Genomic DNA, 18,409 nt, shown 5'->3' on the forward strand with positions numbered 1-18,409 from the left:
GTGCCCCCCCCTTCCCGCTCCCCAGCCTGGCGGGGAGCGCCCCGGCAGGTGGTCGCGAGCCGAGGGGTAGAGTCGCCGTGATCGGCGATGCGCCTGCGTAGCGAGGCTCTGCCCGCATTTCTTAGGAACGCCTGTGCGCCTGGCCCCGCCTAGCATCCCAGAATCCCCTTCAAGCCGGAAGCTGGGCTTCCGCCCGGGACTGTTGGGGCTCCTTCTCTCGAGGTCCGGGGAGGGTGACTCTGGTCCGAGCCCCTCCCTGCAGGAGGTATGCTTGGCCTCTGGTAATTCCCTCCCCTCAGTCTGATGGCGGCGTACCGGGACGGGCGAAGGTCACCCGCCACTGGATGAACTGCAGCGCTCGGGGCGGGGGGAAGATGGGCTTCAGGCAGAGGGGGCTTATTTAGCGTTCTCAGAGCGGGAGGGGAGGACTCTGTGCCGAGGAGCCACCTCCCTGTGGCCTGTGGGAGATAATTGAAAGGTGCAGGATCAGGGGTGGGGTGAACACTTACCTGGCTACGAAATAATCTAAACGAGAGTTGATGAAAGGCTGTGGGGATGTAGAAAAATGAACTGTAATATGAAGAGGTAAAACCCAAACCTGATGGTCCAGGCAGTCACTGACCACATGGCTCTGAAACGTGGGAAAGATCTGGATGAGAGACCAGAATTGGAGCAGGGGGGAGTGCATCATTTGCTAGGCAATTCTCATAAAGATTTGAATGTAGAAGACTCCAGGGGATGGGAGACAAAAAACTTTCAGTGCTGTAATCTCATCAAGTGCTGACCAGTACTTTGCCAACAGAGGTCCATCTAGTTAAAGCTATGGTTTTTCCAGTAGTCATGTATGGATGTGAGAGTTGGACTATAAAGAAAACAGCGCCGAAGAATTGATGCTTCTGAACTGTGGTGTTGGAGAAGACTCTTGACAGTAACTTGGACAGCAAGGAGATCCAACCAGTCCATCCTAAAGGAAATCAGTCCTGAATATTCATTGGAAGGACTGATGCTGAAGTTGAAACTCCAAAACTTTGGCCACCTGATGCAAAGAACTGACTCATTTGAAAAGATCGTGATGCTGGGAAAGATTGAAGGCAAGAGGAGAAGGGGACAACAGAGGATGAGATGGTTGGATGGCGTCACCAACTCAATGGGAGTTGGTGATGGACTGGGAAGCCTGGTGTGCTGCAGTCCATGGGGTTGCAAAGAGTTGGACAGGACTGAGCGACTGAACTGAATCTCATCAAAATAATGTAATTTTATAGAATTGTAGGTACATACTTTTTGTATTCTGAGTTTTACCATTACTTTAAAGCAAGAACTCAACCAAGTGCTGGAGCCAAGGGTTCCAATCCCTGTTCCCTCACTGGGTGTCTGTGATCTGGGTGGGCTTCACCTTCCATGTCCACACAAAGGACTCAGTCCTGCAGACAAGCTTACACACATTATACATATCACTGTAGTGCACATGCTTGCCATTTTTAATGGGTACTGTGTTCTAAAGGGGTAGTAATTATACTGAAATATAGAGCTATGAGGAAAGTAACAGAAATAAAGGGTTGAAAGTGCATGTACAGGTGCATGCAAGTGAATTCATACCAGAAGAATCAAAGAATGAAACTTAATGGCATTGTTTTAAAGACCAAATAAAAGTTTAGCAAGAAAAACTAGTACTTGTATGAAATAGATCCTCAGAACTCTGATTTAGATCAGCAACCTGCTTTAACGTGATGGGAAGAGAGTGTGATGAGCTCAACACTGAAAATCATCAAGACACTTCATAGTCAGACTACCACATAGTTGGTATCACTCACTCAGTTGCTCTCAACTGCTCTCTACTTCGGAGAAGGCAATGGCACCCCACTCCCAATGTTCTTGCCTGGAGAATCCCAGGGATGGGGGAACCTGGTGGGCTGCTGTCTATGGGGTCACACAGAGTCAGACACGACCGAAGCGACTTAGCAGCAGCAGCAGCAGCTCTCTACTTAACGTGCTTCCCAGGTTAACTGAAAAGCTCCATCCCTCTGAAAACTTATTGCTCATGGCCTTGGCACAAGACCCCTTGTGGTTAAGTGTGTCATTTTCCAGGTACACATAGCCCTTGTGTTCCCTCCAGTGTTGTTTGCTCAACAGGACTTATTTGCTCCCTAAATGTTTGCCTGGATATGTAATTATGTCTCCCCACTACAGAATTAGGTATTATGTAACCGGTGAAAGAAGGGCAGAGTTGCCTTTACTGCAGACCCTTCCAGTGGTTGGAAGGACTCAGCCCACTTGCCAAGTATGCCCAGTAGCAGAGAGCATGCCCACTGCCCAGATCTGGTTTCTAAATTGCTGCCTATAAAAAAGAGTCAGGGATTCCTGGAGAAAGGGCTCATCCCATACCTGGGGTATTGACACTGCGAGGTGAACCGGAGATAGCTTTGTCAAAAGGCCATTAAGTGCCCAAAGGTTGGAGAGGAACGACAGAGGACAAAAGGGCTACCTGAAGGTTTCTAACTGGCCAAGTCTGGGATAATCAGAGAATCTGAAACAGTGATCCTAACTGTGCAGCACCGAATCATATGTCATCACTGCTGGTGACTCCTGACTCTTGCAAAATCGGTAATTTAAGGAAAGACTTGAGTGTGATCCTGTCTCTAGTGGTCCCAGCTGATGAAGGAAAACTCTTCCTTACAGAGTACCAGTCAATAAATGTAGGAAGGACAGAATTAGAAAATTTCAGCAAATTTTGCTGAAATAATGGATTCTGGCAAGGATCATCATCATTGGATCCCCAAAACCGCCAGGGAAAAGGTTGCTGGTAAATGGGCTACCTACGTACTGCCACATCACTGCACAGGTTATCTGTTACCTGCAACAGCAAGGACATCCTTTTAAGTTGGGAAGATGTGATCAAATTTTGCATCACAGTGAGTCATCAGTTTGGTTTTTTTTTGGCTGTGCCAGGCAGCATGCAAGATTCCCCAACCATGGATCAAACCCATGTCCCCTGCATTAGGAGTGCAGTCTTAATCACTGGACTGCCAGGGAAGTCCCTAGCCAACCCAATATTGAGACTTTTGATGGGATGCAGTATGAAATACATCTGTGAAGTGTTAATGTAAAAAATGTGTAACATGAATATACCAAGCCTTTGGCCCTAACTGCTAATTTACAGAAACTACAGGAACAAGATAAACAAACCACATGTACAATCTATTAAATCCTGAAAGACATTCTACAACTGACCTGCTCTATTTAAAGGAGGAAAAAAAAAAAAGTCCTGGAAAACAAACCTTAAGGTAGGAAGCTATTCTGGGTGGATGGAACAGACAAGCATCTGTACGGCTTGAAGATGGAAACACAGACTGAGTGCTTGGCAGTTGGGAGTTAATGTTCATTTTTTGAGATATGTAATATTATTGTGGTTTTTGAGATGCATGGTTAGTGTTAAGGGGTGAAATGTCTGTAAGTTACTCTCCAGTTGTTCAGTAAAAAATATGGCAAAATGTTAATTTTTGAATCTAGGTGGATATATATAGTTCATTTTATTTAATTTTTCTGTATATTTGAACATTTCATAATAAAAAGTTGTGGAAAATAATACTACCTGTTTAAAAAAAAAAAACTTCAAAGCATGGATCAGACAACTGTCAAAGTGGGAAAAACATGAAGATCTAGGATTCTCCACGATTATTATTATAAGGGCATCAACTGCCTCAGTGTTTTCAGTGGAAGACCTTATAAATGTATTATTTACACAAAACACACAAAGGTAGGAAACACAGATTAATGCAAAGAAAGGTGCTATGGACTGTAACACTCCACACTTTCTTTCCAGGAGAATAAAGTATAAGGTATGAAGTGCTGTTACAAAAATTGCACCTTAAATACAATGGTTACTTTTTTAACATAACTATGGCATGAGCATAATCTGAGAATTATGCAACCTTGAGAAAACCTGCACTTTGTGAAGGGTGATTCCATGACATCGAGGTTAACTAGGAGGACAAGGGGAAAGCAGCTTCTTGAAGAAAACGCTCAAGAAGAGAACCTGGAAGATGCTGGCACTCCAGGTCCTTTGCCACCTCCCCCTCAGGTCTTTCCAATATCCAAATGAAGCTGCATGGTCCACACAGGCTTCCAGTGTTATTTATGGCACCAGAATTTATATCAGGTTTTCCTCACCTAGCTCAGGAAAGCTTATATAAAGATGTCCCGTGACATTTTAGGAATATCCCCACTAATAAGATTTGGGGATTCTGGTTCTTCATTTTGAAGTCATTCCTATTAGTAACAAATGGCCAATATTTGTTACATATTTCTTTGCATGTATGCACCAAAAACTATAAAGATTTGCCAATTTCACACATCAGTTACTCTACCTTATTACTCCAGCCTAACTTGACTACATATTCATTAATTCAACCAGCATATCTCAACCACCTACCAAAAGCAAGGCACTGAAGGAACACAAGCAGAAGGGAAGGTCAGCTGTCAGCACATGGTCTGAAATTCTGAGAGTACAATGCTGTGGACAGTACATACAGTAGTGGTTTCACCTATTTCTAATTGTGTTTCTACCAGTTTTCCTTGTGTGCTGCTTGGGGCCCCACAGTTATTACTGTGTAATAATTACTGCAACAGTGATAGTTTCTGCATCATTGCTTTTTCCAATGAAATGTACCGTTATCTTAAGAGTAATCCCTATTTTACTTACATGTATGAAGAGTACCAATTTCAGTGATTCTTTTGAAACCAGTCATTTCAATTTTAGTTTCTTCTTACATAAATAGGCTGGTTTGCTTTTTCATTCACGTGGCCACTCTTACTTTCTTAGGTAATCAAGCCTAGTTAACATTTCAGCTGTAAGTAGTCTCTGTCTCCTCTTTTCTCACCCTTAAAGTCTTCAGATTTTTTTTTCCCTGACCCACTTTCTGCACTAAACTCAAACCCATTTCCCACTACTTATTTTTTCCTCATACTGTTTAAATAGCTGCTTTCATTCATTACTTTCTTAAGATAACGGGGTTGCATTTAGCAATCCATTTCAGCAGGTTCTTAGCTTCATTCCATGAAGCACTAGTTAAGACCACGTCCTTGACTTTGTTACCTTTCATTATTTTAGAAAGCTTTCTGTTGCTTCAGTCAGCTGTGACTTTCAGCAGGCAAGCCCTGGAAGGATCTAACTAGGAGGTCTGGGCCCTGAGCACAGCAGGCACTCAAGAAACATGTTTCAAAGGAAGAAACGGACTTTCTACAGTAAGACAGTCACGGGGGAGCCTTAGGGTATGATTTTAGGAGTCAGATGGGGGGAAAAAAGGAACTGTGAATTTAGGAATCAGATTGGGGGGTGGGAAGAACTGTATTTTTTTTTTTTTCTTCTGATGACAGCTGTCAAAAGCTAGTGTGTGCTTAGCTGTGTCCAACTCTTTGCAACCCCATTCATTGCCTGGAGCCAAAATACTGGAGTGGGTTGCCATTTCCTCCAGGGGATCGTCCCAACCCAGGGATTGAACCTGGGTCTCCTGCATCTCCTGATTGGCAGGGAGATTCTTTACCACTGAGTCACCTGGGAAGCCTGTCAAAAGCTAGTGAGACTCAGGCTATTATGTTTTAGATACTAAATATACCTAAATTTTAAATTGTTTCAATTTTAATTTTTGCCTGTTTAAGAAAATTTGTGCATGTGTCTAAGGGTTACAGACACATTAGCTTCTCCTAACAGATCATCTTTCACTAGGCTGCTCTTCCTTTAACATCTCAGTATTTAGAGGAAAGCATAATTAAACAGTGGTCACACAAAAGTCCTTCCTTAACATACTTTCAACCATTTTCTTTTTTGGCAAACCTACTGGCTTCACGTGGCAGTTATGGCATAACAGGAAAAGGGAAGGGGGCCCTTTACATATTTAAGGCTTCAAAGCTGGGAAGAACTAAAGGCTGGAGGGCAGCTCTTCTGTTCTGTCACCCTGGGATTACCCTCTGGTGTGGAAGCTCTACTGGATGGAAGCCTTCCTGTTACAGTACATTCTTAAGGCCTCATGAAGAAGTACTTGAAACTCGGTCTGAGTTAGTGGCTAAGAGGTTTCTGGCACTCTTCCTTTCCTACGGTTTCTTTCTGGAATGAACTAAACCAGTATCAAATAAAGGTTATTATGAAGTGAATGTTTTCATCTGAAATTTCACAGTACATTTAAATAGGTTATACTCCCATCACTAATTCCGATACTTCTGCTGAGTGAAAATCTAACCCATATTGCACTTCTTTTGAATAATGTTTTCAACAAGCACAGTACAAAATAAAACGCAGAATGATTAGGTCTGAAAACCTATGCGCAGTCTCCCGGATGCATTAGTTTCGATTTTTGGCACCTGTGTGGACGCGCTGATGCTGGATGAGGTTCGTACTCTGGGTGAAGCTTTTGCCACATATGCGGCACGCATAGGGCTTCTCTCCCGTGTGAATCCTCTGGTGCTGAATAAGGCATGTTCTCTGGCTAAAATCTTTGTTGCATGCGTTACATTTATAGGGTCTCTCTCCAGTATGAGTTCTCTGATGCTGATTAAGTGATGAGGAATAAATGAACGCCTTCCCACACTCGTTGCATTTGTAGGGTTTCTCTCCAGTGTGAATCCTTTGATGCTGAGTAAGGTTGGCACCCTGTCTATATGCTTTCCCACATATGTTGCATTTAAATGGTTTTTCACCATTGTGAATCCTCTGGTGCTGAGTAAGGTGAACGCTCTGGCTGAATGCCTTCCCACACACGCTGCACTTATAGGGCTTCTCCCCAGTATGTGTTCTGTGATGCTGGGTGAGGTTTGCACTCTGGCTGAAGGCTTTCCCACATATGCTGCATATATAGGACTTCTCTCCAGTGTGAGTGGTCTGGTGCTGAATAAGTGTGGAGGAGTGAGCGAAGGCTTTTCCACATTCGTTACATTTGTAACACTTCTCTCCAGAGTGAATTCTCTGATGTCGAATAAGGTAAGTGCTCTGACTGAATACTTTCCAGCACTCATTGCATTTATATGGTTTTTTTCCTGTGTGTATCTTCTGATGCTGGAGGAGGTGTGTGCTCTGGCTGAAGGTCTTCCCACATTCGTTGCATATGTAAGGTTTTTCACCAGTATGAACTCTCTGGTGATTAATAAGTGATGAGCTGTGGCTGAAGGTTTTACCGCATTCCAAGCACTTGTAGGGTTTCTCCCCCGTGTGTGTCCTCTGGTGGATGGTGAGGTGAGCACGCTGGCTGAAGTCTTTCCCACAGTCATCACACTTGTAGGGCTTCTCTCCTGTGTGGATCCGCTGGTGGATGGTGAGGTGGGCACGCTGGCTGAAGGCTTTCCCGCACTGGTGGCATTCATAGGGTTTCTCTCCTGTGTGCATCCTCTGATGTGCAATGAGGGATGAGACGTGTCTGAACTCTTTGCCGCACTCTTCACATTCGTAAGACTTCTCTTTGGCATGGCTGTTTTGGTGTGCGATGAGGGATGGGTACTTCCTGAACTTCTTCCCACACACCTTACACTTATAAGGCTTCTCTCCGGGGTATATTTTCCTGTGTACAACGCCGGGGATGAAGGTCTTGTCTTCATCGTACATGAAAGTTTTATTGTCTGACTGGGTACCAAACTGCATAATTAGGTTTGAATGCTTTTCAAAATCACTTCTATATATATCATATTTATAGTCTTCGACAGGACCATCTTCTTGTGAAAGGACTGACTTCTTCACACCGAAATGTCTCCTTTTGGTGGGAATTCTCCTGAAGGTCTCTGCCACTTGCCCCTCCATTCTGTCATCATAGTCAGAGGGTTCTTCCAGTTTGATGAGCTTGATTCCATCCTTTTTGAGTTTAGAAACATTTTCCACCAGAGTACACTCTTGGGCTTTGGTTTCCCATTCTGAAATTAAAAAAATACATATAAAAAAGTCTTCCTCTATTTGGAGAAAGGAAACTGCTAAAGTAGAAACAAAATAATGAACATGAATAAAATGCCTAAAAAGACTGTGGCTTTGACAGCCTCAACATTGTCCTCAACGTTCAGGAAAGGAGGATAAAACAGCAGAAAACAGGCCTAAATAGTTGAAGGAGGAGCAGCTCCCTTCTATTTAACACTAGCGTGGAGTTACTAGGATAGGTGAGGTCAGGCAACAGAGCTAAGAAGTGAAAACAAATGATGAACAACGTGGTATGACTTTCATTACATAATCATTTATAATCATATAAGTTAATTTACATAACAGGTCATAAAGCAGGCTGGCTGTCACCACCCCTCCTTCCAATCTACCCTGGACACCATCATGATATCCTGGGCAGTTTCATGGCATGTGTCCCTGCTTTAATACTTAGAGTAACTCCTACAGCCTTGGAGCAGTGGTCCAGACCCTCAGCGTAAGCATCACTGTCACCTGAAACACATCAAGTGACTGGGATCCTCCCAGACATCCTGAGGCAGAAACCGGGAGTAGGGCTGAGCCCTCCAGGAAGTTTAAATCACACTGAAGTTTCAGGATCAGTGGCTTAAAGGATGAAAGTTAAAGGAAAAAAAAGTTAAAATACCTCCATTCAGTTCTCAGGCCCCGAATAATCTACCCTTTTCTATTGTACTCTCCCCTCTTCCACACCTCACATTCACCTTAAAGTTCGACATTATCCACATATCTTACAACTGTGTCCTCATCATCTTCTGAAGGTGCCACTAATTCCAGACTCCAGATTTCTCTTATGACACCTTCACCTATTAAGAAAGATGCTTACGGCCCAGCTCATGTTTCTTTCTCCTTCTTAGAATCCTAAAGTACAGATTAAGTTGAATCATACAAAACTGCCTTGTATATAGGTCAAAATGACAGAATATCAGCAGTTTCATATAGTTCAACTTAATATCATGTTGGGCCGATGGCAGAAGTTGGCCTTACATTATTTCATAGTTTTGTGTGTTTATTTCCAACTCAGATGCAAACTCTGGAAATGGCTTATCCTTCTCTTACATTTCCTTCAGAAAAAGGCGTAAGACTCTGGATATGGAGGCCACTCAAGTGAACCTGGTAAAATAAATGATGATACCTTGCTGTAAAATGGTGAACTCAAACGAAAGCATGTGCACGTGTGCGCACACACACACAGGGACCCCAAAACCTGACTGCAAAGCCATCAAATATTCATTTGTTGATGCCTATGTTTCATTATGATGGCGTAAAACAAATTTAAGCTACAACACCTTTGAAATCAGGTAAGAAACTTGTAACTTGAAAATATTAAGAATCATACAATGAAACATCAAATAGACTTTATAATACAGTACAAACAATATTGGATTGTTCAGAAACTTTCTAAGTTGCAGATCAAAGTAGGATATTTACAAATATATCCATTCAGTAGACTCATCCATCAGTAAAGGACTAGTTAGAATAGGAGACAATGGAATAGTAGGTACATTGACCTGAAAAAGTGTTCAGGACATATTAACAGGAAAAAAAGAGAGAGAAAATGGTATGTAGGGAAAGATCCCATCAGTGTAAAGATGTGTATCTCGGACTCCTCACCCCAAACCAGGGCCCTCTCCCCTCAGATCAGCATTCTCTGCATGCGTGCACATACATGTGGTTAAGCAAAGGGAGACATGTATTTTGTTGCTCTGCCTTGTGCTGCTTCGATTTACACACTACTTTTATTACTTAGATTCAAATACAAAAATTAGACATTACAAAATGCTTAGGAGTAATGTTAAATGAAAAAAGCAGTATTATGACTAGCATGAAAACTCATTACAACTAGGTAAATATTATCAAGATGCCAACAATGGGATTTTTAAGCTTCAAAAAATATTTTCTGATTTTCAAGAAATTGCCTGTATTTCTTTATTATTTAGTACTACAAATGTTGATATATTACTTTATCTAGTGGAAAAAAATTTAAAAACAACTTTCTTAAACCAGGATTTATTACTCCCTCCTTAAAAAAAAAATAAATAAAATGAGAATGTAATGGAATGCAAGGGAAAGTGTGTGTATGTATGTATGTGTATATGTGTGTGTTTGTGTATGTATGTGTGTGTGTATATATATACACACACATACCTATACAAACACACACATATTATGGTTTCTGAGGTGGCTCAGCAGTAAAGAATCCACCTGCCAATGCAGGAGATGCAAGACACGGGTTCCATCCCTGAGTTGGGAAAATCCCCTGGAGCAGGAAATGGCAATCTGCTCCAGTATTCTTGTTGGGAAAATACCATGGACAGAAGAGCCTGGAAGGCTACATTCCATGGGGTTGCAGAGCTGGACACAGCTGGGCGACTGAGCACAAGCACAGGAGTAGTGTGTATATAAAGACAAGAGAGTCCCAGAAACTGGGTTTAGCTTCTATGTGATCAGAATCAGTCTATGACAGAATGTCCCATACACCTGAAAAGGAAGTGCTAAAGTTATAATTAGGGACTTCCCTGGTGGTCTAGTGGCTAAGACTCCTAGGTTCCGAAGCAGGGGGCCTGGGTTCAATCCTTGGTAAGGGAATTAAATCCCACATGCTGCAAACTAAAGACTTGGTACAGCCAAATAAATAAATAAAGTTATAATTAACAAGCTTAAAGTAACAAGCCAAAATGATGACGACAAAGAAATGGCTACTGTAAGCATACATTCTTAAACCAATGAGACCACTAAGCAGGGCTTAAATATGTATATATAACTAACCAGAAAGAATGGATTAAAAGCATAAGGTATCACACAGTGGTGTAATATTTCTAGCAGGAGAGATCAGTGTTGATCAGGCTACCAAGGGAGGGATATCAAGGATGGGGGGAGGTCTGGTCTGAACCTGAAGAAATAGGTGGTCCTGTATGATGTAAAGAACCATGAACTTCTAAGACAGGACTGGCCATCAGAGACCAACACAGATGCTCGAACTGTGAGTTGTCAAAGTTCCCACTGCTCAAACATGACTGATGAGATGTTGTAACCAAAGGTTCAACTTACACCTCTCTGAGCCACTAAGAAAGTAAAACCCTTAGAGGCCCCAAATCAAGTAAAAGCAGAAGACCGGGAGTCTTGGAAGTTGACGCTGACTGCCCGAAAAACTCCTCCATCGTGTTGATGGCCTCCAGCTGCCCATTAAGGGTGCAAGGGGTTTGGGGGCCAGAAGACAGAGCTTGTAGCCAACCAGGAGGGGCAGGGGGTGGGAGCCTTTATGCTCTGTGCCACACCCTCTTTATAGAGGATGGGCTAGAAAAACAAACAAAACGCAAAAGCTCACGTCAACTGAAGAAGAGGAACTTGCCTTTCTCAGTTTTGTGCTCTTTGGTGGGAGCAAAATCCGCCCCCCCAATAGGCCCCCTTTTGGGGGTTTGTAGCCTTAATTCAACCTAAATCATCTGAAAAACTGAAGTGGCCCCAAAGGGGCAGTGCCTCCCAGAAGACTGTCCTGACTGCAGTGCAGGGCTAGTTCCATCCTGCCACATGTTTTCTCAGTATTTAGACTGTGCTAAAATCACTCCCTAAATAATTTGGTGTATATTTTGTGTCACTCTGCCAACTAAAGCCAATAGGCCATAAATTATAAGAAGAATTAGTTTGTCAAGTAGCACCCTTAAAATACCTGGTGATCAGATAAAGTTACCTTTTTAAAAAAATGAAGCAATCGGCTCTAAGGGAGCATATTATTCTCTGTGATTACTATTTAGTTTACTGTTACTACTATATTCCAGCATTGATACTGGTAGACAACCAGAAATCAGTGCCTTAAAAAAGGAGGGGTGGTGGATAGGAAAGGAAATGCAAATGAGTACAATGTACTTCTTTTCTACACAAAAGGAGAGCTAAGACTATATTTATGATTTATCTCTGCAAAGAGAAACACAGGAAGGATAAACCAGAGACAAGTGAACAGAGTAAACTGCACAGAGTGGGTTGGAACAGGGCAGGAGGGAAGACAGCACACGCTTTTCTCTACAGTTTTGACTTCTGAACCATGTTAATGCTTTTACAGACTCAAAAATATAAGATTAAACAAAAAATAATCAAGAAATAAGAAAATACTAAAACTGAACCCAAATGGAATCAAACAAGCTCAAATGTACATGGAACTGTTAAGAAAACCAGAAGGGAAGAATTCAAGTAACTCTGAACCCAGCATCCTTGGTGGAAATCCTTGTGTATACTTGGTGGAGTATTTCCTGAGGACAAGAAGGCGTTCTGAATATTACCTGAACAGTCTGTTATTTCAGCGATATAATTCTGAAACCATTCTTGCGTGTATTATTATGACAGAGCAAATGAGTAGACAGATATACTGATGCTGGGAACCAGGTGACTCACTGTGGGAAAGAAGTAGAAAGTGGATACGGGAAGGTACAAGATGGACCTTGTGATGCTGAACTGGAATTTGAGTTACCAGTATGAATCCAGGTTTCAAGAAACCTACACACACAGCTCTACCTACTGAACTGATCTAGAAGCAATGGTACCCAGGTTAGTGAACACCCTCATTGCCCAGATTCTGGCTTCTCATCACTAATCTCCACTACAATGAACCACTGTTCCTCAGAGAAATTCCAGGTCTAAGGTGGGCATGAGGTGTGCCTACAGACCATCCTCTGCCAGGAAGCCAGGAAACACTGAAACATGGATGGAGATGCCTCAAAAGGACATTTGGGCTGAAAGGCGGCCATCACCCACATTTGGGACAACTGATAATTAAAAGCAACTTCCCCACCCCACAAATGGAATGGACCAATAATACACTGAATTTTTAAAAATTCCGTTAGTCCGTAGTGACACGTACACATAAGAACGGGATGGGAGGAGGGATAGCTGTTTTTTACAGATAAGTAATTTCGAAGAGATGAAGAATTAGAAAATCACCATTTTTCAACCTGCAATGTAATAAAGCAAGGATCTTCAGTGGACGCTACGAACCTTAAATGAAAGATCATCAGGGACTGGAATAGTCATTCTAGGTGTCAATCCACAGATGACTACACAGATGTAGGAACTGTGTGAATTCGGCAAACAGGTAGAGACTTCTGTCCGTATAGCTCTGGCTTTACATGTTTTCACAATTTCTGGTCTTGTAAACATGTTATCTTTTTAAATAATGAGGAAATAAAAAAGGAAGAACTGAGGTAGGAGACTAGAGGCAGGTGGATACAGGATTTTGTCAATAGACAGAGTAAAAGAAATTCAAAAAGATGTCGAAAGGGTTTGAAATTTAAGATCTTAGGGGACGTTCATGTGTGCTTAAGAATACAAGGATGGAACACAAGGAAAGCCCCAGACAGAGCTCTAACAGAGGGAAACCAAGGGTCATGGAGAAGTACAAGACGATATATGGTAGACCTTTTCCTGAAGACGGGATCTGGAAAGAAGCATCACCGAGCAGCTCAGTCATCTCGACAAGCTGGGGTGTCTCTGTGTACAGTGAGTGACTTGGCCATACTTAAAAACACATCTCACACACTTAGGATAACACAGGCTCTTAAGCACAAAGAATCTTGTCCACTGGTGGTTCTCTCACCTGGACTTGGGCCTTCTAGAATTTCTTTTAGCACCATCCATGGTTCTTCCAACATGGGGATCACAGTTGGTCTATATACTGTAAGTCCTGTCCAGGAGGAACAAAATGAGTTTTACCCTGGAGATAAACAGTCATTCTACTTTTATTAACTGACTTCTTCTTACCCATGAGGACAGACCTCTTACAGGAAAAGAACGATTCAGACACGATCTCATGAATGAGGTCACTGCCCTTTTGGAGCAGGGACAAAAATCTCCCACCACCCTGGAGGATGCGTGTGCAGAGACTGTGGGGGAGGCAGGCGCTGGGCAAGGCGTGGGGTGGCGGTCTTGGGGGGCCGTGCATCGTGGTTCCTGATGACCTTTCACTTTGAAACCTTTCATCTGGGAAAAGGGAGCAGAAATTGGCTGTTTCTGTGCCTGAACAGATGAGCATGTTCACCTCTAGGCCCAACCCACTTTTGAGAGCTGAGGAAAGACAGACTCTGGCATGTGTGTGGTTGGGGGGCACAGACAGACGCTCACCGAGAGAAACCATGTTCCAGTAGTTCTGCAGTGTCACGGTCTTGTACAGTTCCTTCTGCACAGGACGCATGAGCTCCCAGTCCTCCTGGGTGATGTCCACTGCCACATCTTTGAATGTCACAGATTCCTGAAACATCGGAAGGGCACAGTGATGGCACAGGTGCGTGAATGGTGGGGGAACCACAGACTCTTGAGCGTTGGCAGAACCCTAAAGGTTACCACCCAATACTCACCCAGTGTGTGGATGAGCAAACTCAAATGGCCTAGAAGTATGAAAATAAAATCAAATTTACCATTTTTAGTGCAGGCATTGGCAGTTCCATCTTAAAGAAGAAAGGGATGTGAACATAGATGACACAGAGTTGAAAGGTTCGGCTTTTCAAGTGCTGTCTTATGAATTAATGAAATGCATTATAATTTGACATTTTAAGATATTTTATCTTTCTATTATGGAAAGCAGAGCCCTTTCTCTTCCTTTGTAAAATAAAACTGGTACTAATAACCACACTGAACTACTGAACTTACAGATACATCTTACAGTTTGATAAAGTTAGCATCCCTCTGTTCTTCCTTTGTTAAAAAAAAAAAAATTCTTGGTTACTCTCACATGTTTTTCAAATAAATTTTCTTTCTTTAAAAAACTGTACTGGGATTTTCAAATCACAGTTTAGTGTAAAATTTAGGGAGAGCTGACAATTTTACAATATATAAGGCTTCTTCTTTCATGTCCCATAGAATAACACAGGATTGCAAAATTTATACTATGTTGGGTTCTGGCTATTTTAAATTTGAGGGGGTAATACTATGAATGGAATCTTTTATTTCATTTTATGATCCGATTTTTTCAGGTGTATAATAAAATGATTAATTTTTGTAAGCCATTTTCTGTAGTTGTCACTTTACTCAAATTTTCCATTATTGTTTCTAACAGTTTTCCCCTTGATTTCCTTAGTTTTTTTGTAAACATTCATATAATCTATAAGTAATAATTTTACCCTGGTTATCAATTTCAGACCACATATACTTTTACAGTAAACCTTTCTCTTAAGACAGCCTGAGCTGCTCTTCCTTAAGATAACAGAGACTCATAATCAACAGGAACACCGCACAAGTCATGGCCTTTAATTACCTGTTAAACAAAAATAATAACTGTTGTTTAATCTCACTGTGGTCTTCTTGATGACTTACTGTAGTCCAGACTAATGGGTCTCATAATATTTAATGCTCACAATCCAAGAGGAATATTCTTTCATTGGAGTTGAGTAATTCGGGCTACGAGTAGTTAAGCATCTTTGCCCCAAGTCACGGGTTCCGTGGCAGAACCCGGAACCAAATCTAGATACACATGGCTCTGGAGGTCAATGCTTTAGCCTCTATGTGATACTGCTCCTTGAAAATAAAATAGCACCCCTTCCTGCAGTGAGGAAAGGGATGATCAGAAGAAGTAATGGGTCCCATTTCCCGTAAAAGGCGCTCAACCTACCTTAACAGACCAGGGAGACTTAAGTTGAAAACTGAGGCTTAGGTCTTTGATAGGACTTCTGGGGTAACAGAAGGTAGAGGGCCAGGTTAGAATACGTCCTCACACACGAGGGAGGCATTTTACAATCACAGAAGGAACTGACACTCGGACTCCTCTGGTGGTCCAGTGGTTAAGACTTTGTACTCCCAATGCAGGGGGCCCCAGGTTTGATTCCTGGTCAGGGAACTAAATCCCACATGCTGCAACTAAAGATCCCAAGTGTTGCAACTCAGATGCCCAGCAGGCAAATAAATAAACAAACGTTTTAGAAAGGAAGAAACTGACACTCACTTTGGTAACCAAGTCATTGAACCACCCTGCCTGGAAAGCTTGTCTTCCTTTGGGGTCGTCCTCTGGGGTCTCTTGGGAAAGGGTGAAGTTCTGAGGAGCAGCTGGGAAAGAGAGAGAGAGACCATGATGGAGATCAGAGGTGTCTGAAGAGCCTAGGAAAACTCTTCACCAGTAGATATCTATGTTTTCTTAAAGTGAAGAGGAGTCGGAAGGAAACCAGAAACAGCACCCCTGCTGCAAAGAACTAGAGGGAAGGGGCAGTGACTCACCTGAAGACCCTGGCACAGGCCTCAAAAACAAGTCGGCTCTGGGACTCCTCGGAATAGGTGCCAAACTCACAATTTCCCACTAAACCCTCACGTGATAGAAATTTTGCGAGTTTTCTTTTTACTTAGTAAAGAAATATTTCCTGGATAATTTCCTAGCTATTTGGAAGCATAAGTTAAAAAACTAAATAAAATCCAGTTCACGAAACAAATTATTTACTGTCAAAAGGTTCAAACATCTGTAGGGAACCTCCTGAGGCTCACACAGGGGTCATCTATTGTGCCTGGCCACTGTTTTACAAGACACATTGTCTGCGTTCAGAGAACATGGGCTGGGTTCCGAGCAGGTAGAAGGGGAATGCCGTATAGAAGGGGGTTCAGGTGAAGCGGGTCCTCACTCACTCCCTGAGCTCCGTTCTCCTTATCACCTCCAAGGGCTGTTCTCTGACATGAGGGCTGTTTCCTTGGACCACCCTGGGCTCCTCCCCCCCCGCCCTACAAGTCTTACCTTCTTCTTTCAGAATCTGAGTCAAGTCCTCCACCAGCGTCACCACCTCCTCGCTGTTCCTCGGGTACTGGGACTTCACCCACGTCCGAACCTCCCCAGGCAGGATGCTCAGGAACTGCTCCAGAACCAGCAGCTCCAGGATTTGCTCCTTTGAGTGAATCTCGGGTCTCAGCCACTTAAGGCAGAGCTCTCGGAGCTGGTTCAAGGCTTTCCGAGGACCGGCCAGGTCTGGGTACGGGAAGTTCCTGAAATTCTGCCGACAGGTCTCAGTGTCACGCAGGAGTCTCAAGGCGAGGATTTCCTTCTCAGCATTTCGGGGTCCACTCTGAGCCTTGTCTGTCTTCCATGTTAGCAGGACTTGGGCGCGAGAAGAACTGGTCGTCCTCCTGCTTGGGGAGAACATTGCTACAAACAGGAGAGTCAATCTGGCAACAGCCTTTATTTCTCCAGGTCAGAGCCAAGTGCTTGAAGTCACATGCTAGAGCCACTGAGACATTTACGGAGGGCTGCTGCAGCCAGGGGCTGAACAGAGGCTAGGAGGAGTCAGCTGTCTTCCTTACAAATTCTGAGCCCAGAACTCGTAGGGATGGGGAACAGACCCTGAAACACAGGAATGGACCACAAGGTCAGGAATTCCTGGTGCTCTCTGCCAGACACACAAACAGAAATAGCCTACTTAGAGGCCTTACCAATTGGGCACCAGTTGGGACTGCCATAAAAGAGTGGTGCTAGATGCAACGACTTGAATCCTGAGCAAAAACACAGGTCAAACTTCTAACTTGTACAGGAAAAAAAAAAAAGCCTCAGTATTTTAGTCATTGATAATACACAATCTGTAATAACTGAAGTGACTCTCAAAAACAACAGCAAATCTGTTACTTCGAACAAACTGGGAGAACTTTTTAAAGCGTTCAAGGGTGGGGAAAAGGGGCGAGCCATCCACCTGCTCTGCATATCCTTGCCAGTCAGTCCAAGCCCATCACTACCTGAGGTCTGGGACGGAAAAGCAGCAGAAGGGATCCGTGTGACTTGAAGCCTGTGCACAGCTTCTACAGGACAATTCTTTAGGAATCTGGAACCAGTTTTCCCACGGAAAACCTCACTGCAGGCCTGACACCACCTGTCCACGGTCTCCTCCTCCGAGCCCCCCTCAACCGCACCGTGTCCCCTAAAGCCGGCTGCTCACTAGGCCTGCAGGGCAGAGGCGCCCCTGGCCTCCTCACCCGGCGGGGTCCTCCTAACTCCGCAGTCTGAAGGTCGCGGGCAGCTGCGTGGGGTCTGCCCTGCAGCCCCCACCCCTCAGGCCGCCCGCATCCTAACCTGTGGCCGGACCGGCGGACGCGCAGCGGAGCGGCCCTAGAGGCCCCGGGCAACAATGGCGGCTGGCGCTGCGCCTGCGTGGCGGGCTCAGTTCCGCGCTGCAGAGGGGCCTCCGCCCGCCACGTCTCGTCCCGGAGGGCACGGAGCCTCGGCCGGAGCCGCCCGTCCAGCCCGGTCCTAGGAAGCCCGGCCCGGAACCACCGAGCCCCGGCTCCGCCGTGACCTCGCCTCGGCGCCACTGCGCATGTGCGCAGGGAGGACGCTGCGCGCCCGCGGAGCCAATCGGAAGCCGCGCCGGCCCCAAGGCCGGAGCCGCGGATAGTGAACCCGTTTCCGTGGCAACCTCCTCCACCCACCCCTGTGAATTGCTCGGTAGCCGGCGAGGTTCTGAGCGGGCTTTAAAGTTCCCCTGGGCAGAGGCAGATCTGGTAGATGACTGAGAGAGAGGTCGGGGAGCAACAGTATCTGGA

At 44.1% G+C, this 18,409-nt stretch overlaps 1 protein-coding gene across 6 annotated transcripts; it reads right to left on the bottom strand.

The window, feature by feature from the left end:
• Positions 1–5,492: 5,492 nt before the first annotated feature.
• ZNF287 (zinc finger protein 287) lies at positions 5,493–18,170 on the bottom strand. 6 transcript variants are annotated; one of them, XM_010842969.1, is made up of 7 exons: positions 17,940–18,162; positions 17,309–17,393; positions 16,620–17,219; positions 15,846–15,946; positions 14,033–14,159; positions 13,509–13,595; positions 5,493–7,890 (listed from the first exon to the last, which is right to left on the bottom strand). In XM_010842969.1, exons 3-7 carry the CDS (start codon positions 17,020–17,022, stop codon positions 6,335–6,337), a joined length of 2,274 nt encoding a protein of 757 aa, XP_010841271.1. In that variant the 5' UTR covers positions 17,023–17,219; positions 17,309–17,393; positions 17,940–18,162; the 3' UTR covers positions 5,493–6,334. The 6 variants fall into 6 exon arrangements, with proteins under 6 accessions (XP_010841271.1, XP_010841272.1, XP_010841273.1 ...); XM_010842970.1 differs by having other exon boundaries at positions 17,309–17,397; XM_010842971.1 differs by lacking the exon at positions 17,309–17,393 and having other exon boundaries at positions 17,940–18,170.
• Between the last annotated feature and the right edge of the window lie 239 nt (positions 18,171–18,409).

Source organism: Bison bison, unplaced genomic scaffold, assembly GCF_000754665.1.
Source record: "Bison bison bison isolate TAMUID 2011002044 unplaced genomic scaffold, Bison_UMD1.0 scf7180017864180, whole genome shotgun sequence".
Classification (NCBI taxonomy): domain Eukaryota; kingdom Metazoa; phylum Chordata; class Mammalia; order Artiodactyla; family Bovidae; genus Bison; species Bison bison.